Source organism: Trachemys scripta, chromosome 2 (genome assembly GCF_013100865.1).
Source record: "Trachemys scripta elegans isolate TJP31775 chromosome 2, CAS_Tse_1.0, whole genome shotgun sequence".
Classification (NCBI taxonomy): Eukaryota; Metazoa; Chordata; order Testudines; family Emydidae; genus Trachemys; species Trachemys scripta.
The window spans coordinates 181,933,766-181,956,453 of NC_048299.1; the positions used below are offsets into that span (position 1 = coordinate 181,933,766).

The following is a 22,688-nucleotide window of genomic DNA, read 5'->3' on the forward strand; positions in this document are numbered from 1 at the left end:
ACCGTGTCCTTCCAAACATTCAGATGAGCTCTTTTACTGTGGGTGGATTCCATGATTTCCGCGAACATCTCATCTCGCATCTTCTTTTTCCAACGCCTTATCTGAGATAGCCTTCGGGACGGAGGAGGGGAGGTTTGAAAAATTTGCAGCTGCTGGAGGAAGGGGAAAAAAGGAGAGAATTTTAAAAAGATACGTTTTGCAGAACAATGCTTATACTCTTTCACAGTGACCAACACTATTCACATTACATAGCACATGTGATTTCAGTGCAAGGTCGCATTTTGCCTCTTAATATTGAGTGCCTGTGGCTTTGCTGCTAGAGATCACAGATGCAGGTCTGGGCAACAGAATTCGGCTTGCACGCGGCCATGGTAAGCCATTGTCTTTCGGCTTCTGCGCCCTCCTTTCCCACATACCAAGCAAAACCTGTTGAATGCTGCGGTTTTCCTGTTAACCTTCAGCAGCAGAAAACAAACTAACCCCCCCATCCAATTCTCTGGATGATCGCTTTATCCCTCCCCCCACCGCGTGGCTGGTATCAGGGAAGATCCCTGCTAGCCAAACACGAAAAGCTCAGGGCCAATTCCCCCCCCACCCCCCTGCGCTTGGCTAACTGCAGGGAAGGATTTCTTTTCAGCCACAGGCAAACAGCCCAGTAGGAACAGCCACCTCTGTCTCCTTAATTAAATTCCCGTATTTCAACCAGGTTACCATGAGCGATATCACTCTCCTGAGGATTACACAGCGCGATAAAGAATGGATGTTGCTTGAATGCCAGCAAACACCGGGACCATATGCTGCCAGGCTTTGTCATGCAATGATACCAGATTACTTGCTGCAAGCATGGCGTGGTCAAGTGTCCTACCATGGAGGATGGAATAAGGCTGCACTGCCCAGAAACCTTGTGGCAAGGCTTTTGGAGTACCTCCATGAGAGCTTCATGGAGATGTTCCTGGAGGATTTCCGCTCCATCCCCAGACACGTTAACAGATTTTTCCAGTAGTTGTACTGGCCGTGAATGCATCCCAAGTCCTCAGGACAAAGTAATCATTAAAAAACGCTTGCTTTTAAAACCCGTTTTATATTTTAAAAGGGAAACTCACCTGAGGTCCCTTCCATGGGGTCATGGTCTTGGATACTGGCTTGGGAGGGTACTTCAGTCAGGCTGAGAAAAAGATCCTGGCTGTTGGGGAGAACGGAGTGCTGGGTGCTCTCCACAAGCTCGTCCTCCTCCTTCTCCTCCTCCTCTTCCCCGTCCGCAGAATCGTCAGGTGTAGCTGATGAGATTACCCCCGCCTCGGAATCCACAGTCAGAGGTGGGGTAGTGGTGGCGGCCCCCCCTAGAACTACATGCAGCTCGGCGTAGAAGCGGCATGTCCGCGGCTCTGACCCGGAGCGACCGTTTGCCTCCTTTGTTTTTTGATAGGCTTGTCTGAGCTCCTTGACTTTCACGCGGCACTGATCTGAGTCCCTATTGTGACCTCTCTCCATCATGCCCTTGAAGATTTTTTCAAAAGTTTTGGCATTTCGTCTTTTTGAACGAAGTTCTGCTAGCACTGAATCCTCTCCCCATATAGCGATCAGACCCAGTACCTCCTGTACGGTCCATGCTGGTGCTCTTTTTCGATTATCGGCCTGCATGGTTACCTGTGCTGATGAGCTATCTGTGCTCTCCACGCTGGGCAAACAGGAAATAAAATTCAAATGTTCGCAGGGCTTTTCCTGTCTACCTGGCCAGTGCATACGAGTTCAGATTGCTGTCCAGAGTGGTCACAATGGTGCACTGTGGGATAGCTCCAGGAGGCCAATACCATCGAATTGCGGCCACACTAACCCTAATTCAAAATGACAATATCGATTTTGGCGCTACTCCGCTCTTCGGGGTGGAGTACAGAAATTGATTTTAAGAGCCCTTTATTTCGAAATAAATGGCTTCGTTGTGTGGACGGGTGCAGGGTTAATTCGATTTAACGCTGCTAAATCTGAATTAAAAAGTCATAGTGTAGACCAGGCCTCACACATGCCGGACTTGTATCCCACAGCTGAGGCTAAACCCATGCAGTCATCTGGGCTCCAGGCAAGCAGGAGGATTCAGTCTGCCAGTTAGCTAGGCTGCTCCCACCAGACACTGTGACACATACTTAGCAGGCACCTGGGTAGCCTCTCTACCTCCCCACTCCCTGCTCCTCCCAACCACATGGGACCCAGCAGAGAGAACAACTGGCTGCTGCAGCAGGGTCAGTGCCCCAGCACTGAGGGAGGTGAGGGACTAGTGGGAGGACAGGGAGGTAGGGAACAATCAGCTGTGGGGAGAGGAGTGGGAGAAGCAGGAGCTATAGAAAAGAAAAGGGATCTGTTGAGCAGCTGCTGGGGGAGGAGGGGCAAAATAGGAGATTGTGGAGAAAAGGTGAGAGGCTACTCGGGAAAGATTAGGACAGGATTTACCCAGGGGAGCAGGAGCGGCTGTGGGGAGCTGGCACTAGTTAGGAAGACCATTTGTTGGGTTTTGAACCAGACCGTCCTCTTTTTGGTGGTTTGTCCCCCAGCTGGTACTGAGACAAATCCAGCCGTGGTTCTGGCTGGTGTCGGTTGGGGGATGCAGTTTTTAAGAGCGCCCTGCCTTATCCCTGCTGGCATAACCTGTGCGTGAGAGGTCACGCTGTTGGGACACTCTTAAAAATGGTGCTCTCCTGAGCTGCATGACCTCAAAGGCAAGGTCATGCCGGCAGGGACAGATTCATGCCATTGGGGGCGGCCCGCACCATTCCCGGAAGTACCAGAATGTCAGGTATCCCAAGAATGAGTGAGTGCCCAACCTAGCACTAATGGGGGAACAGAACAGGGGTAACAGGAGTTAATAATACCCAAGTCTTATATAGCACTTATGAGCTAATAGGGGCTAAAGCCTCTCTGAAGGCTCCCTTCAGGTCCCCTGGTAACTCAACAACACTTCCCCTGGCTTCCCACAAGCTCATACCCCCAGTCCCATCTCTCCATACTTGCTTTCACTGCCTGGGAGAAGCCCTGTCAGTGAAATGTAGTCTCCATCCAATGCCTTTCTTCAATACTAAATCCACACAGCATTTTCAAAACCTATGCTTATGGCAGTGTTCAAAATACATGTAAATATGCAAATCAATTAATTTGCCTCAATATCATACATGGAGCTGCACAAAATTTGGCAGCTATGGCAATATTCAGCTCCACCCCAGATGTATCCTTGCACCTCTCCCATCAAGTGCCCATAGGAACTCTATGGAGAAAAATATTCAAAATGCCAAAATCAGCACATAGGGAACAATGGGCTCCCTGTTCACCTCCCCTCTGTCCCCACCTCCAGCGAGATGACTCTGTAGGCGTCTAATTGGGGCTTCACTGCAGTGTTAACTGGAGTTATCCCCTCTTGAGTTAGTGTAGCTCATGTGAGAGTGGCCACATTGCAAAACAGCACTCAAGCTGCCTGGACAGCATAACTGCAGCAGAGTACCTGAGTCCCCACTGCATTGCTAGCTTGGTGCAGTATAAGCTTTAACCCACACCCCTGGAGAAGTGTCTATACTGCAGCTGGAACATGCCTCCCAGCCTGGGTAGACATGCTAGATCCCTTTGAGCTAGTGCACTAGAATTAGCAGTATGGACCCAGGGTTTCCGGTGGGCTTGTACTCAGGTGGCTTGCCACAACCTTGCCACAACCTCCACGCTGCTATTGTTAGCGTGTTAGCTTGAGCAGAGCTAGCATCTGTCTGTCTGTCTACCATCACTGACCATTCCCTCTGCCTGGGTCTCTTTCCCCTCCTCCCCTTCATTCTGTGACCTTTCTATCCTCCTCCCTCTCACAGCACCTCTATCCTGGAGTCTTCCTTCCCTCCCTAGGCATCCCCATCTTCTTTATCTTCTCTAGTTATGCCCTTAGCTTTCTTCCTCATTTCTCCTTTTAGTGCCCATTTCCTCATCCCCTGGCTTCTTTTCTCTCTCTTCCTTTCCCATATCTGCTGTCTCTTTCTTCCTGCCTTAAACCCCTGAGTCATCCTTCCCCGAGCCATGTATCTGTATTATGATTATTTGCATTATTGTAGTGACTAGGGAGTCCAGGTCATGGACCAGGGCCCCATTATGCTAGGTGCTGTGCTAACACAATCAAAAGATGGTCCCTGCTCGCAAGAGCTTACAAACTCTCTTTCTCCCCCTTCTTTCCCTTACCAGTGGGAATCTCCCCTTCTGTGGCTCTGTTCCCACTTCTTGGGGTCAGTCTCTCTCTCTCTTTCTCCCCTCCCCCCACTTCTCAGTTTTTCCTCTTGAAAAACAATCCTCAAACAGCAGTCCCAGAGCACACCAACTCCCCCAAGAGCCTCCAGCTCCTATGTGCCCCACAGTACATTCAGAAACTCAGCTAAACCAGTCAGCTCCCTTAACTACTCAGAATCAACCATTCCCTCAGACATTTAAGCGCTCAGCTCTTCCTGTCAGTTAGCTCCGCCATTCAGCTTTCCAGACCCTTTCCAGCTTCCACAGCCTTTCAGCGCCCCCCCCACAACATTGCCATCCTTAGACATTCAAACAGCCCAAGACAGGCTCCCCAAATCACAGGATTTTAAAAGATAAACGTGATTGCACCTTGTCTCAAGTTTTGACCCTTTAAGCCTTTTTAAAGCTTTTCTCTGCATCATAAGGGCTAGAAACTTACTTTTAAAAAAATTAAAGTTGTTCTCTTGTAATCACATGACTCTAGGAGCTGGGACTTAAAGAAAAATACCAAATATTATACCAGTTGACAATCCTGTGACCCCCCTTCTCCCACCTCTCATATATGCATCCCTCATACAGTGAAATGGGCTGACGAGGCAGTTCACAAGGACACAGAGCGGCAGCTGCTGTGGGTGACTGTATGTATACTAACACTTTCTTTTAAGCATTGTAACATGGTGTTTTCTGAGCTTTGTGCAATACTGTATGTAGGAGAAGAGAGTAGCTCAGCTTCCCCTGCTGACCTGAGATAAGTAGCACCGTCTCTCAGGGATGAGCATCTGTAACAGTGTGGTCAAATAACCTCCTGGTTTTCCCTCCAAATAGGAAATGGGTGACTGCCACTGCTATGTCCCACATGAATTCCCCTCCCGCCTCATGTTGGAAAGCACAGTCAGGGAATATCACAAATTCCCAACCCAAATAATGAGGAAAAATTAACAATTTGCAACAGACTTGTGACGTTATTTGCCTATCATCCAGGGCTTGCTTTGTAAGAGCAAGGGGATGCTTAGGAGCAAAATGCAAAAAGACAATGGCGAAACTCAAGTGTGTGCTACAGAGAAACAATGGAAAATGGTTCTGCATGCAGGATTTACAATGCCGCTTTAATTGTTCGCTTAAAGTTACTGAAACATCATGACCAGAGACTCCCCTAGTGTTTCTTTCAGGTGCAACAGTGATAATAAATACAGTAGCTGCTTACTCCAGGAAGAACAAAAGGTCACAAATATTTGTTATGCTCAGCAATTTAAAAGAACCACCACCTCTTTTTGGTGTGGTGACATTTCCATTATTTGTATTGGAGTAGTGCCTAAAGCTCCCATATTCCCAAGCACCAGTCCCTTCCTAGAAAAATGAAGCAGTTTAGTGCCACAGATTGTGTCCTGGGACTGCAGGAGGGATGCAGGGAGTAGGGGCATCTCCAGGCACCAGTGCAGCAAGCGCGTGCCTGGGGCGGCGTGCCGGTCGCCGTGAGGGCGGCATTTAGGCAGCCTTCGGCGGCATGCCTGCAGGAGGTCCACCGGTCCCATGGCTTTGGTGGCAGGTACACCAAAGGTGTGGGACTGACAGATCACCCGCAGAAACACTGCCGAATCCGCGTGACCAGCGGACGGCCTGCAGGCGTGCCGCCGAAGGCCGCCTGACTGCCGTGCTTGGGGCGGCAAAAAACAGAGCCGTCCCTGGCAGGGAGGGAGAAGGGGGAAGTGGAATCTGAACTAGGTGAATGCTTAGCTGCAATTTTATCTCCGCTTTATCAAGATTGGAAGACTATGCAGAAGTGGAGACTACATATCATTGCAGAGCTTTCCTTCCTTATTCCGTTCAAGGCATCAGTCTGTGTTGCCTTGCTGTAGAATATTTTGATTGAAATTATGTTTTTGGTTGATGGAGTGGCAAATAGGTATTTGAGTGTGATTCCCTATTTAAGGAAGATTTCATTAGCAATGGACTGAGCAAATTCCCACTCACAATAACAGCTGTGAACCCTGCTGAGGGCATCTGTTGGGTAGTTAATATTTATAGGGAAGTATTTTGTTTTGAGTGTGTTTTGTTTACAAAAGAAACTCCTATGCTATTTAACACCATGTTAAAGATACTGTGCCTTCTGTTTGTTTACATATTATGTTTGATATGGACGGTCTGTGTTCATTCATACTGATTTTCTTCCTTAAAGGGGGGGGGGGGAGAGAGATTGAAGGGCAGAGGGACAGAGATACCATCACTAGTCGCCCGGCAGAATCAGCCGGGGCAGCATGAGGCCAAGGGAACGAGGTGACATTGGCCTACTGGGAGGATTTGCAAACTGGCACTGGCCCCAAGGTAAATTGAGTTTGAAACCCCTGCCCTACAGTAATTGTGGTTCTTCAAGCTGTGTTGTCGACACAGATTCCACTCTTGGGCAGGGTGGATTTGATTTAAATCACTAGTCAGGAAGACTCAATTTAATCATGGATTTCTACATAAACATGCATTTGTGTTGGTTGTTATAACCTTACTACATATTCTTCACAACTCAGATGTAGGTTTCATTTTTAGAAGGAACACACTATACATGTTTAAAGTGATTTATTTTGAAAACTTTTCAGATTAGTTTTACAGCTATATGAGAAAATGAATGATTGTTTGGTTATTTTATTTACCAAAGATAGTTGAAGCAGATATTTATGAAGTCAGTGGGAGGTGAACTATCTCCAATTCAACAGGCTAATCATTAATATTTGGAGGATTTTCTTGCCAGGCTCTATTAGGAGGAGATCATCACCAGACAGACATTTAAATTGTTTTATTTAACTAAAACAACAACATTATGTATTCTGGATTTTTTTCTTCAATAGCAAACATATAATATTTTAACAAAACAAGCATATGAATTTTTGAATTTAAACATTCAAGTTTTTTAAAATCAGGTTTGTTTTTGTTAAAATTGTTTTTAGCTAAAGTAGTTAAATGGAAGATTAAAAAAATAGACTGTCAGCCAGGTCAACCCTTTGAAACTTAAAATATTGGCTTCTGGAGCTAACTCAGTCATCTTCACCTTCATTTTCCTGTTCGCTCATAATCTGGAAAAGAAAAACAAGCTTTCCTGCTTTTTCAGGTCCCAAACGATTTCTCAATTTGGAATGAATTAGTCCAAAGGAAGGAAATATTCTTTCTACACCAGCAGAAGAAGCTACTGCTGTTAAAAGTGATTTTATCACTTCAACTATCTCTGAATCCAAGTGCTTAAGTGACTTCCACCAGTTCACTGGTGTGACTTTCTTTAAAACATCATCAGCAAACATATATTTCTTATTCCCAACCTGGGTCTCTTTTACAGCCTACTGCCATTATAGGTTTTACCTTCTAGTGAGAGAATGGCTTGGTAGATCTCAAATCAACGAAGGCTACACTGAGAAAGACCTCAAGACTTCTGGAATGTGTTGCTCAGTTTCACTTTTGTTTCTACTGCCTGTCCCTCCCTTCTTACATTTTTCTCCAGACTTCTCCTTGTCCAGATCTATTCCACCCTCAACAATCTTCTAGTCATTGAACTTTCTGGAACTTTGCACCTTTGGAGAGATGTAAGGGATTGACTCTGTATACACAAATTTGCAGAGGGACAATAGGGTTGAGGTTATTTCTCACCTATTATTTATTTATTTAAAACATTTTTGCTGTTAACAAGCACGTTATCCCTGGAGACACAAATCCACAGTTTGAGAACTGCAAAACTAAGCATCTCTGATGGTATCTTCTAGACTGAGCACTCAGTCCCATTGGGTAGATAAAAAGATTAACCTTAATAATTTATACAGAAGCCCACGGAACCCCATAAGATTGGGTCCCTAATCCATGAACTATTGGAACTCATTTACAAAACTTTTCTTAAAACATTACATGAATATATTGTCTCATACTATAGAATTAGAATTTATAATCCTTATTCCATGATGAGATATCTTTGAGCTATAATGTATCTTAATTAAAACTCTTTAGATAGATTTTTCCTCGAAAAGCATTTTATCAAAAAAAAATCCGATTTTTGATTTTTAAAAAAAATCATTGATTTTTATCCCTGGTCTGGGGAACAACAAGTAGTTTTCTAATTACTTGAAGGCGGGTAGTAGGAGTCCTTATTAAATAATGACTACAGACGAGCCCTGCCAAAACTGACATCCAATAAGGAAGCCTCTAGTAAGGAACAGTCTCTTGTAAATGCATGGATTGAACTGCACATAGCTGCTCTACACATTTTGGACATAGAGACATTCCTCAAAGAGGCAGTCTAAGACAATATATTCATGTAATGTTTAAAAAAAGTTTTGTAAATGAGTTCCAATAGTTCATGGATTAGGGACCCAATCTTATGGGGTTCCGGGGGCTTCTGTATAAATTATTTAGGTTAATCTTTCTATCTACCCAATGGGACTGAGTGCTCAGTCTAGAAGATACCAACAGAGATGCTTAGTTTTGCAGTTAGCTCTAGTGGAATGAGCTCTAATATGGCTAGGTAGATCTTACCTGGCTAACTCACACCACATTCTTATTCAGCTGGAAAAGACTCTTAGGTAACCTCCATGAGAATATAGATTTCCCTGTTAACTCTACTAGCAAGGCCACAAATAATCTGGGTGTGTTCCAGAACGATTTGGTTTGAAGAAAAAGACAGCACCCTTACTACAGCAAGCATATGAAGTCTAGATTTCCCCAGAGTTTAGTGAGACTTGGGAAGAGAACCAAGGAGGTGAATGGATTGATTTATATGGCAACCTTGGGCAGAAACTTGGCATGAGGTCTAAGAGTGACCCTGGCCTTATGATACAATGTATATGGTGGACCTGTCATGAGCTAAATCTCCCCTATCTTTCAAGCTGTAGTAACTAAATACCAGAAAGACAGATTTCATTGAAAGGTAGTAGAGAGTACCGGTTTCTACAGGCTCAAGCAGGGTACCCAGCAACTCCCTCAGCACTATATTGAGGTCCCAAGAGGGCGGGGCTCACAAATTGAGGGAAATAGATGCATGAGGCTCTTCAGGGATCTTGCCATTGTAGGATGGGAGAATACAGTACAGCCCTGGCTTGAGAGGTGATGTGCACACACTGCTGCTGGATGGATCTTGTGGAACTGAAGTAAAGGCAAAATTATTTCAGTGCTAGAAAATCGTTCAATAGCCAAGGCTAAGGACAATTGCATAGTGCGCAGAGTAAACGAACACTGCAGGGGCTCAATCTTGCTGCCAATGGTGGTAAGAAGAAACTGAGGAATGACTGGGCCCAGTCCACTCTTTATGCTTTGGGTGAGGGTGCGCAGAGGCATAGGCATGGCTCCCATGGACATGGCAACTAAAAGAAGCTGATTTCACACATCAGGAGTGCAGTCCATGTAGACAATCACTTGAAGAAGAACAGTGACTTTGAAGGAAACAGGAAGTAACAAATAGAAGTGAAACAGTTTCTGCAGCACCTGTGCTTTTCTTTGAGCTCTCCCATCCAAATACGGAGCAGACTCAGCCAGGTTTGATTTACAAGATTTGTCGTAATTACTGGGCAAATAGGAGTGCACAATTTTTGTTACTAGTTGCATCCTGGTCTCGTCTCGCCCAGCTATGCCTCTTACCCCACCTCCTGATTTCTTAAAAGTATGTTCAAAAGTATATCACTAATTACTTTCAAAATTACACATTTAGCGTCTACATCAAATATGATAAAATAAGCATTTACTTTACACTGATGGTCCCTCTTATGTGCCTAGGAGGATAAAATTTACAGATTCAAGGCCCAGCTCTGATTTTACATACACTGGTGTAAGTCAATTAATTTGTTCCTAATGTATATTGATGTAAACAGAGCAGACTCAGATTCTCAGGAAATATTTTATTCAATCACATACTGAATGTGTTACCATTCATTCTTTCAGATCCTTGCTTGAGAGACAGCTTTAATTTTCAGCTTTTAATCTGAAAAATTGTTTGCAGAGTCAATTGTTTACCATTTTATTCACTTTGCACTAAATTCCACAGTATACTAACATTTTCTTTTAAGCATTGTAACATGGTGTTTTCTGAGCTTTGTGCAATACTGCTACCTGTATACCACTGTTAATGGAGTGTGCCTGAGTCACGTGAGCACAAAATGCCCTATATCTTCTTCTATTGCTCCAACAGGGCCTTGAGGAAAGCAGGCCTGAATTTGACAAGTTCCATGCAGCTGTTAGAGCTAAGTGCTTTTTGAAACTATTTATTCAAGGAATTATTCAAGGGCGGGATAGCTCAGTGGTTTGAGCATTGGCCTGCTAAACCCGGGGTTGTGAGCTCAATCAGGGTTCTGGGGCAAAATCAATACTTGGTCCTGCTAGTGAAGGCAGGGGGCTGGACTTGATGACCTTTCGGGGTCCCTTCCAGTTCTATGAGATAGGTATATCTCCATATATTTATTTATTGAGCCTTTACTCCATCTAGACTATGCCTGAGAAATAGTGTAGCCCAGAGATACCTTTTCTTCTTTTGATGTGGACCTCAGAGTAGAACAGCCCCAAGGAAACTGAGGTTAAGTTAGGATAAGTAACTTCTGACAGAGAGGGCAATTTGATATGCATGAAAATACCTACCACATTGGAGAAGAAATTAGGCTGTGCCTTAAGTGTTTGATGGTTAGTGTTTTCTCCTGTAACCAGTGGATGATTTAAAAAATAAACAGCATTTGTAATCCCTTACTCTGGAGTGAAACAATTTTGTACCTAATGAACTCCTTGTGTTGGACAGCCTTTCACAGAACATTGAAGTGTTCAAACCTTTCACTTTCCATATAATGCATTTCAGTTTGTCTGCATTTGGTCTAGTAAACTTATCTACAAGAAATGATTTGTCTGTATGTATGATTTCTATATATAGCTACTCTCATACTAACCTCGCAGTTTTAACATTCAAGATTTTGAATATATACACAATACATTCAAATTATAATTTAGCTCTCATACATAGCTGCATTAAGGTAATACTATTCCTTACATGTAACCAGTTAGATTTAGGATTTTATTTAATTTTCTACCCCACATCAAAGTTGTGTGCACATATATTATATATAACAGAGAGAAACAAGGTGGTCAACAATGTATAAGCTTTTGCTTATCTATTCGATTTTACTTTAATGATGACTTTTATTGTGAGCAATCACGTATAGTTTAACAATGGTTGTATACTGCAGACTACTCTTTGCTAATCATTTGTGGATTAATTCATATTGTTTATATGCACCCAATGGTCCAAAATAATCTGATGCTTCATTGGAGGAAAGGTGAAATTAAAGCAAATCAGCAACAAAATAAGGCCATATTTAACTAACTTAAACATGACCATTTAAACTAAACTAAACAGAATAGTTTGGCAACCTTGACATAAAATGAGAAAAGGTTTCAGCTAGTACAAAAACAGTGACATCTTGTGGAGATATACAGAAATGATTTTTCATAAGGGCACAGCAAACTATTTTGATGACTCTAATGCTTATGTACTTAAAAGAAACACTACTACAAAGTTTAATACATATATCAATAATATTTGGTAGAAATTAGGCTTTATTGCTTTTATAATGAAGAATGCAAATTTTAAAAAATAAAAAGCAGATAATAGCTATTATGAAAAAAAAAAACATCAAAAAACAAACCAAATGGAGTGAAGGGCAGTCCAAATAGCTCTACAACAGTCTCGTTTTCTGGAAGTGGTTAGGTTATTTATCATCTCAAAAGTTTCACTCGTACAATATAATAATTATGACTTAAGGGGCACATTATCAGACACTAAAGGATTTGTGTAGAAAAGACATAGTCAAACAAAACATCTATGATAAGATGAGATCAATATAAGGTATTTTAAAAAAACGTACAAATAAATCTCATTAACAGAGAAGCATGGATTACCTATGATTTTTCCTTCAGCGGTGAAAGACTATGCCAAATAATCTGTTACACATTTCTTGAAAAAGCAAACTTATACACAACAGGAAATAAAAACAACATATACGCAGTATCCCAATACAGTACATAAAATGTAGACCCCTCAGATTGTATCATCTTAGAGAATATCACTTTCTGGGGCAGACCCTCAGCAGATGTAAAGTGCCACAGCTCCGCTGAAGTTGATGGGACTATTTAAATTTACAGCAGCTGAGAATCTGCGCCTCTGTTTTTTACAAGTTTTGTATCCAACAATCTGGTTCATAAAACACATAAAAGATGCCTGCTGGAAGATGATGGATTTTCCTACTCTAACATTAAATTGTTAATCTTGTTTCTTTTTACCTGAGTAACTTAAGTAAACAGATTACAAGGCAATTTAAACATATTAGCTAATACAATGTTTACTGGACTTTTGATACATAGAAATGTACCTTGACACAATCTATTTGCAATTTTACATATACAAACTGGATAGTATATGTCCAGTATATACTAGACTTTTATGTTTACTGAACAGCAATGTCTGATGTTCTGTACAAATCAGTAGGTGCAATGGAATTATGTACAGAATTTTTTTTTTACAGATTTTGTGCAACTTGGCTTCCATGTGCATTGAAAGAACAGCTGTCAATGTAACGGAATTCACCTATCTGTTAATATTTACTGATGCTAGCAATGGAGAGTACAGAAAAGAGGACAACAGCTCCTAAAGTAATACTGTGCTATGCAGACATCTGTACATCATTCAAATAGTGCATATTATCAATGTCTGAGGATGAGTAATATATAGCAGCAAATACGGACAATGGCATTTACATTATCTAGGTTTTTTATACTGTATGTAAGTGGGAATGAATATTCCTATAGAAAAGCAACAAGGAAATAATTTGAATCTTTTAGGAAATTATTTACTATTAAATAAGCTTTTAGTTCAACTTGCAGGAGAACAGTGCAGTAGGAAAAACATCCTTTACAGTAGCAATCAAATCATTCAGAAGCATTGTCAACTCAAAGGTAAATTCAGTTTATTTTCTACTTGTAGCAATTGAAAAAAAGTAAAAAAATCAATGTGAAGAAAATGAAGTTTATTTTACTTTTGAGGATATTATCAGTAAAGTGTAGTTCTCTATGTTACCTCAGATGTTCCCGCCTCCTTTTTGTGCTGTTTACTCAATTTTGTTTTAGTTTTTCTTTCTTTAGCCCAACCCAAATATGTTGTCACTTGAAGCACAGTTTGTGACCTTAAGTAATTCTCAGAGTGGCATGGGTGAAAAAACTGTCACTTTTACGAGGTAAGCTTGGAGTAACTCGGAGGAGAAAATTTACGCTTCAAGTACTTGAGAATGTAAAGTGGAAGACAGCTTACAACAGTGATAGCTGACACTTTCCACAGGAAGGTCACAGTCGTGATAAAGGCAACATCTGTAGAAATAAAAAAGAGAAAAGAAGTTATAAGAGGTGGTAGTGCAGATGCTTGGACTTCCACTAATGTGAAAAGACATTAAATAGTTATACATTGTTTTCATATGCTATTATCCAAGACCGTGCTATAATTAACACTGACTAAATCAGAAATACACTTGTAAGTTCTAAGTGTTCCCCTTTATCTTTATTATTTGTTAATGCTATCTAATCAATTCGGGCCATATATAGGGGTTTTAGGGCCCCTTTATGTCCTTTTACTCAGAGTAAAGTGGCTGGAGGGAGGGTGAAGCTTTCACCTAAGGATTGGACTATTTACAAAGTATGAAGTGGTAGACTCTTGCATGACTTGCTTCTCTGGTACAGAAAAGTTTGCTATTGATCCCTACTTGACATTTCCGTCAGTTTTGCTTGGGTTTAGAACAAATTCTCACTAGGAAAATAAATCAAACTCACGAATCCATTTAAGGGTTAGAATATTTTTTTCATTTTCACGTGGTTTCTCTTGTTCTTACAATGTCTTCCCCAAGATAGAATTCAAATTCACATTCAGATATTTTAATATTAAAACATATTTTGCACCCCACCTTCCATTTTTCGATTCATGTTCTGTGAACTAGACAGTTAGACCCAACATTCCTTATACCACAGATGTGAAAATTAGCCAAAAAATAGAAAGAATATTCACAGGAGAAAACATGTAATGACATCACCATTTGTATAAATAGCAGCAAGTTGAGGCATATTTTCTGTGCGTCATCAACAGAGATGTTGGTTGTAGAAATGAAGATCAAGTCAGGAGAATTAAATTACTTTGGTCCCTTACCCTTGTGCCTCAATTATTGGAAGAGATAGGGTTTACATTATTCCTATTAATTCAGCAATGCTAGACATCTCACTTCTAGTCTTTTGTGACATTTTGAAACTGTTAGAGAAATCCTAGTCATATTTGTAAAATTCAGATTATATTCTAATCATATGCAAAGGCCACAAAGCCAGATATCTTGAAAAACACATTGTTAGCTTACCTATAATTTATAATGGTCTTATAAAAGAAGCCAGTTTATTCACCCATGAAAACTAGAAACAGCAATGTCTTTTTTAAGTGAGTTTGGCTTTGTTTCTCTACTGTATTTTTTATCTTTGAGGAAATTGTAACTCTACCTACCCAAGAAAGCTCCAAAAGACACTCTGCCTATACCTGTTACAAAGAAAGGAAATAAGAAAGGGACAGATTTATAGAAAAACAAGGAAATTAGAAAAGATTAGCTATACAAAATGAAATAGGTAAGAGAAATCAGAAAGATATAAGTGGTGTTAATCAGAATAATCTGAATAATTTCATGCTATGCAATATAGTTGAAACAATATGGCATTTTGAAAAGTTTAGTATATTTTAAAATTAAGCATGTTTTAAAAATACAAGTAGCCAGACAGTTCCCTCCAAGTTATATCACCTGAAGAGACTCAAAAGTATAAGTTATTACATCAACAGTCAAATGAAGCTTACAAGTTTAAAACTGAGTTCAAATTCACTTTAGAAAGATGCAGCATGAGAAATGTTAATGCTCTGGTAAGTATACTTATTATTAGTCAAACTATGTCCCTTGCGAAATATACAGGATTTAGTTTCAAGTCTGTCTAAATACACTATAAGTCTGTATACTGTATGTCATAGAGATGTGCATAATGAGCCCAATTCTACATTCATCATTAATGAGTAACTTGCCTAAGTTAGAACGGCAGGAAAGGGTCAAATATTTTTAGTTTTTATCTTTCCAATGTTTGTATGTCACCAAATGTGTGATTTTTATTACTTTTAGGAGTTAAACATGCTCATTCAAAAGAAATATATTAAAAAACCCTTTATTAATTTAGTTAAAAGTTCTTATTCATATAAAAATAGAGGGGGACATGGCTTATCTGAATGTGTTATCCAAAAACTTCATTTTCTGACTGAGTATAGGCAGGGAATTGTGCAGCCTGGAAAAATCCTGGTCAGGAGAGAAAGACACATGGGTCTCCAGCCAAGAGAGGTGATAGCTGAGGAGACAGGAGCCTAACGTAGGTGCCCTCAAGGGATCATAGAAGGGGAATACAGGTGCAGTTGCCCTGAACTGTGACAGAAATAAATGCTTTCCTGGAGTTGAATAAAGCTATGGCCATTTGACCAAAAGTTCCAGATGTGTGTCTGTTCTCACCGGCCCCTTGCCATATGCAGTTCTTCTGTGGAACTTCAGTAGCCAACCCACTTACCTCCCATTTAAAGCCTCTGTCCACAAAGAGAAAACCCAGCAAGGGAAGATCCAGAAGGATGCAGAGTAGAAATGTCAAATTCAATAGGTTCATGGTGGCATAATTAAAATTCACCTCTCCTGACATCTAGGAAGTAACAGGAGTACCCAAAAGCAGGAGGTGGAGCTTTTTCAAAGGATATTGGTAGAAAGTATCATTGCTACAATATTTGCACAATATCTAGAGGCTAATGTGTGGGGATTTGAGAGACAGAAAGAACATAGTTTTATAAGACCCAGAATCAACTAGTTAATACTTAAAGTAAGATTTTACTTTGAAAAGTAAAAAATGGCAGTTTCTTACTAAATAGATCTGTTTCCTGTGCGTATTCAGTTTTAGCTACAAAAAACCTTAGGATAGACAGATATTGGCTGACTTATGATGAAAGTAAGTTTTTAGTGACATTTACTCCTGTTAGCACTTCAGAGCCAATGTAGTTAAGAGAGAAGGTGCAGGGTTCTAATGGTCCTGTCCATTACACCTGTGAAATCACACTGAAGGCTAACCAAATTATACAGGTGTCACTGAGGGAATAATGTAACCTGCACAATCTTTTTTGTTTTAAATCATAGTAAGAAGGAAAAGACAGACTCTAGGATCCTAGGTGAGGTTTTCAGGATTTGCAATTCAACTTTGCCCACCCTCTAGCCCTCTTTGTCCTGTAAACTGAGCACACCTGACACACAGTTGTATTTTAGAAAACAGTACTTCAATAATGAGTGTGCATTTTCACATCAAAGTATGCCTTATATAGCAGGAGGAATCTACTGGGCATTTTCCTAGATTACTCCTTGAATTCCTGTCCCCCGCAGATTTCTTTGCTTCCCCACAGAAAAATGACATTCTGACAAGGAACCAAAGAGAAGCCACAAGAGCGGTCACATGCCCAGCAGTGCAGGTATGTCATTTTGGGTGCCTGGAGCAGCTGGCAGAGAGGTAAATCACTGCAGAGGAGAGGTGGCAGGGGCTGGGGACGCCACAGATGGCGGCTCCTACCCTGCGCTAGGCTCACCTGCTAGTCCCAGCTGGGCTGGGGAGTAAGGGACTTGCTCTTCCCCTGCAAGGGTCTGGGGAGGATCCACCCTCAGAAACCTTCTCTAGGTGCAGGAAGCTCTGCATTCCCATGCTTCCCATCCCCATCTCTCCTCAGCTGCGGAGGAAGGGGTCACTGTATGGGGAGCTGCACCCCATCAGTCCAACCCCCATGCATCTGGACCGGCCCATACCCAGACCATCCCCATTGAGCTTGACTCTCCTGCACTGAGAACCCCCCAAAATCCCACCTGCTGAGCCTCACCCCCTGCATCCGAAGCTTCCCTGTACCCAGACCCTCCCCTGCATCTGGAGCCCTCTCCACCCAGACCCCCGTGCCGAGCCTCACCCACCCTGCATTCAGACCCCTCCCCTCTGCACCCAGAACCCCCAAGGAGCTTCTGTGCATCCAGATCCCCCTGGAGCCCCCACCAAGCCGCCCACATCCAGACTGCCTCATACAGAATCCTCTGACCCCATACCTGGATCCCCTCACACTAAGCGCCTCCACACTTGGATCCTGCCAGGATGAGCCTGCTTACCCCACACCTGGATCGGGGGTCAGGGCTGGGCGTGTGCGTGAGACTGTCCCTCTTGCTTGCTATCTTGGTGTGCCTGGTATGGAGGGGCAGGGCCCCAGGGTGTTTCTAGGGCAGGCCTGGCCCTGGCGCTGTGTCAGGGGTCAAGTGCAGCCTCACTGCTGAGTCTGTGTGGTGCGGGGAGGAAGGCTGCTGCATGATCTCCCACCTCTGTGCAGCCAGTGGCCTGTGCTCCCCACTGCCATGCTGGAGCCTCCACATTTATTTACTGACAAGTAAAATATGCAGAATTTTAAAATATTGTGCGCAGAAAAAATTTTCTGGCACAAAATTCTCTCAGGAGTACTAGATGGACAAGGGACCATGAGACAAGGGTATGGTATATTGTAATTTAATTTAAGAAAAATAAATCTTGGCCTGACTTTCCTTTGAAATTGGCAATTAAGGATTTTCTTACAAAGTCTCCTGTTTCACACTGTAATTCCTTCTAATTAGTGATACACAAATTCTTTTATGCTCTTCGATCGGATCTAATGAGACTCACTTGGACTGGTGTCTTCCAGGAACCAACAGAATAAAGCCTTCAGCTCTATGCAAAGTCCCAGAACCTGACAACCTGCCACACACATGGTCAGAATGTCTCCTTATTATACTAGTCTGACCTTCATATCTGGTTTAGGTCTCAAATGATATAATTTATACTGTTTTAGTCATTAGTGGGTATTTGATTGCAAAGGCTTTAGGGGAGGGACTCTCAGGTTTGGAAAGTGCCTAACATATTAGGTGTTGCTGTAATCCAGGCAACAGCAATGCCCATTACAACATATTGAAATTAAGAGAAGTCCATTGTAGGTCGTATCTAAATTGCACAGGGAGAAGATGCATGGAGAACACTGAATACTGCTGGCCTTCACTGTACCAGGCTTTGGCCAGTAGTAATATTTTTCTGGACATTTCCCTACTCAAATATTTTTATTCAATATATGAAAAATGATTATTTAAAGTGGGAATGTCTTTTTGGACTGTTTTTGCCACCTTATCAAATAGACTTGAAGATTACTTACATAACATTAAAATGTATTTTATCTACTATCTAGAGATTTAAAATCAACAAATTAATAACATTTCATTTATATTTCTGGAAATCTTTTTATATTATGGGAGTAAAACATTCATATGTCATCATGGTTTCTCTCACTAAAACACTCCACTGCCCTGCAGAGGCCTGAGACATTGATGTACCTGGGTCCCTCCTGTCGTCTGCCTGTGGCGCACAATAGTTTTCTGAGAACTGTATTACTTTGGCCTAATTCTGGAGCTTGGGCGGGGGAAATGGGGGGTGGGCTGGGTGGTGTGGGGGCCTGTAACATACATGAGGTCAGACTAGACGATCTGGTGGTGCCTTCTATCTTCCACACTAACCCCCCACTTCAAACTAAGATACGCAACTTCAGCTACGTTATTCACGTAGCTGAAGTCGAACTATCTCAGTTCGAACTTACCGCAGGTCCACAGGCGGCAGGCAGGCTCCCCCGTCGACTCCGCGTACTCCTCTCGCCGAGCAGGAGTACTGGCGTCGACGGTGAGCACTTCCGGGATTGATCCCAGAAGATCGATTGCTTACCGCCGGACCCGGAGGTAAGTATAGACGTACCCTAAGACTTAGTCTAAACTACAGAGTTAGGTGAAAGCAAGGCAGCTTACGACAACCTAGCTATAAGTGTCTACACTAAAATTTAGCTCCTTCTGATGTAACTCGCCCACTACACCAACTTAATAATTCCACCTCCACCAGAGGCAGAGTCAATGTTGATGTAGTTAGGTTGACACAGTGTCAGTGCAGACACTGCATTGCTTACATTGCTGTTGTAAGCTTTCAGACTGTTGCTGGCTTTCAGAAGCCATCCCACAATGCTCCACACTGACAGGTGAGGACGTACGCCGCCAACACAAGGAGCAAAGTGTTGACATACACAAGCGATGCAATTACTGTGGCGGCTATATGCCGACATAGTTAGGTAGACTTAATTTTGTAGTGTAGATATGCTGTAAGGCCAGGTCTACACTACAAACGTACATCGGTATAACTATGTCACTCTGGGGTGTGAAAAATCCATCCCCCTCGTGCGATATAGTTATACCGACCTAACCCCCAGTATAAACAGCACTATGTCGATGGAAGGACTTCTCCCATCGACACAGCAACCAACGATTAACTACATCAATGGGAGCTCTCCCGTCAGTGTAGTAGCGTCTTTACTAAAGTGCTACAGTGGTGCAGCTGCGCCGCTGCAGCTTTTTAAGTGTAGACCTGCACTAAGGGTATGTCCATACTGCAATAAAAACCCCATGGGATCAAGCCTTAGAGCTCAGATCAGCTGGCTCAGGCTGCAGGGCTATAAAATTGCAGTGTAGACATTTGGGTCTGGGTCTGGGCTCTAGCCCAAACCCAAAACTCTACTCTGTGATTTTATATCCCAGCAGCCCAAGCTCCATGAGCCCAGATCAGCTGACCCAGACTAGCCATGGGTCTTTTATTGCAGTGTAGACCTACCCTAAAAGTTTTGAAAGCTGGTTCTTTAGAATGTTTTTTCATTAAATTACACCCAATTTCAGTACTGTATGTCTAATAACTACTCAAAGCTGATTCAAGATGAAAAGCAGTTTGAATTTTTGTCACTGAAACGAAGCACATTGCATAAAAAGCTTGCGTCTTGAATACAATTTTTTCACATAAACTATATAAAAATCTGTTACAAATCCTAAAGAGAAACAAATGATAGAGCATTTTAGAGTTTGTCATGAAAAGTGTCTTTACATACACGTTGAAGTCATATTCTACTGGATGAAGCTGTTTCACAAAGTATAATATTACTCAGATCTGCATGAGTAACATGCAATTACCATGAGAAAAAGATTACAAAGAATTGTATGTTAGAAAGTGTACTTTTGCAGGCAAAGATTTTCTACAGCTACTCACCAAAATATTCATTTAGAAATGCAAGAGAGGCCACATAGCAGCCAAGACTGAAGAATTCAGCCACCACCATTAACCAGTGCCATGTTCGTATGGTCAGTGCAACCATCAAGAGTTCAGTCAAGATTAGGGCAGTAAAAGAAATTGCAACAACATGTACAAACTCAGATTCAAAAAGGAGAAGGGCTCCATACATCAGAATGCCACCTAGAAAAGGAACACAACATGTTACACAGTCAATCTGTAACTATATTCTGGGTCATTCATCTTTACAAATGCATGTTGAAAATGTATCAGTTATCATGAAAACTTTCTCCAGTAATTTCTTATATCAGAACACCACTAACTTTTATTTTACATTGTGTGTGTAAAACAAAAGAATAAAAATAAGATAGTCAAAATTAAAATAGGACTATTAGAACATTAAATACATTTCAGTGTAATGTACTTGATCAACCATTAATTACATTTTCAACAATCTCTCATTTATTTGTAGCAGTAGACAAAACGAGGTTCATTACTCTTCACTGATTACATAATTCAGATTTCTTAAACAGTACTTCTGTCATTCAATGAAAGAAAACTACTGTGGAGTGTATGCAATATGATAAGCACTTGTTAAAATTTTTTTGGATTAGCATTTAATTAAAAAAAGGTCAGTTTTTAGGCAACATACATCAATAAAAATACCAATCCACACAGTGTCCTGAATAGGTCTGGCACACTGCTAGAATATCGATTTACGAGATAAACAGAAAGCAATATATATAACTGTGGATGAAATTTTAAGCTTTGGGAATTTAACCTGGAGCTGAAAAACAATATTGTTAATAGTAGACAAAAAATCTTTAGTCCAGTAAAATTAGGGTTCTCTCCTACCTTGGTATATACTGATTAAAACCCAGATGAGGAAGGTTTTAAACGACAAAGATCTTCCCTAGAGGAAACAAGTAAGACAGGTTAGTTTTAACTACAGTAGAAAAATCTACTTGATTTGTAGATTTTCAGACTAGCTAGATGTTCATCAGAGTTACTCTTTCAAAGGCAAATGTTAATTTTACAACTACACAGAGAAAATTTTACATGTGACATGGCTGCAAAGTTTTTGTTGGATATGAATCTCCAGGATTAGTTTAGAATTTGTGTGGAAAACTCAATTTTGGCCAAAACTCAGGAAACTATTGTAGAATACAAATAGCAAACCTGCATTTTACATGTAACTGTTATTGGTTCTTTTAGAAAGCCTATAGTTATACTAAAATTGTTACGTGGTTTGCTTTTAAATTTTTTGGGGAGGATTTATATTCGTAAATTCTGATGTATGCATGGGGGAACTGCAATCCTAAATCTCAAACAAGACCATAGTTAATCTAGTCTAGTATACACTAACCATCCCTTTAAATAGACAACATGGGTGAAGTAGTATCTTTTATTGGACCAACTTCTATTGGTGGGAGAGACAAGCTTTCCAGCAACACAGACTGCTCTTCTTCAGGTCTGAGAACCTTTCCCAGTCCTGAAGAGGAGCTCTATGTTGCTCGAAAGCTTGTCTCTCCCACCAATAGAAGTTGGTCCAATCGATGAAAGATATTACCTCACGCACTTTGTCTCTAATATTCTGGCACTGACAGGGTTACAACACTGCATATTCCTTTAAATGTCAAATAGCCATTTGCTAAGACACAGTGCCCATTTTTACTCATTAAAACACTGAGCGCTTACTACTTTAAAAGTTTCTATAGATTACGTCCTTACCCAATAATTTTTGTCTTCCTGTGGCAGTAAACAAATCATGGTCCCAATCAAAATTAATTGGCTTACACATGTATAAATCAAAGAACACATAATTTTGTTTGCATGTGTATATGCACATGTTTCATGTATCCTATGAATGGATTTATGAAACTCGTTAGGGCTTTGAAGAAAGTGCAAGCACTGAAAATATAAGCAGGCATAAGAAAACATCTGTTTCTGCCCATGAAAGAGCTGATCACACCCACACAGATGTGAATCTGCACTCAGCAAAGAAATGGATTTCAAAATAGCATGGCCACAGACAGTGATGGTTAACCCATTCTGTTGAGCTAGACTGAGACTAAAAACATTATCCTGGCCTGATACAGCTTAGGACAGATAGTAAAAAGTGTACTCCTTACCCCTGTAAATTGCCTAGAATACTGATACCAAATGAGGCAAACAGACAAAACAGTTAGAGTATGTGCAAGAGTGCACTGAACACA

The 22,688-nt window shown here is 41.3% G+C and overlaps 1 protein-coding gene across 3 annotated transcripts in view; it reads right to left on the minus strand.

Annotated features, from left to right (window-relative positions):
* Positions 1 to 12,753: 12,753 nt before the first annotated feature.
* The window catches only part of ATP9B (ATPase phospholipid transporting 9B (putative)), a 292,155-nt gene continuing 282,220 nt past the window's right edge, over positions 12,754 to 22,688 (minus strand). For 2 of the 3 annotated variants that reach the window (XM_034762489.1, XM_034762492.1), the window contains 4 exons: positions 21,328 to 21,385; positions 20,452 to 20,655; positions 14,774 to 14,806; positions 12,754 to 13,605 (listed from right to left, as the gene is read on the minus strand). In XM_034762489.1, the coding sequence (XP_034618380.1) occupies positions 13,469 to 13,605; positions 14,774 to 14,806; positions 20,452 to 20,655; positions 21,328 to 21,385 (432 nt within the window). In that variant the 3' untranslated portion in view covers positions 12,754 to 13,468. The remainder of the gene's footprint in view (positions 13,606 to 14,773; positions 14,807 to 20,451; positions 20,656 to 21,327; positions 21,386 to 22,688) is intronic. The other variant, XM_034762491.1, reaches the window with a different exon arrangement.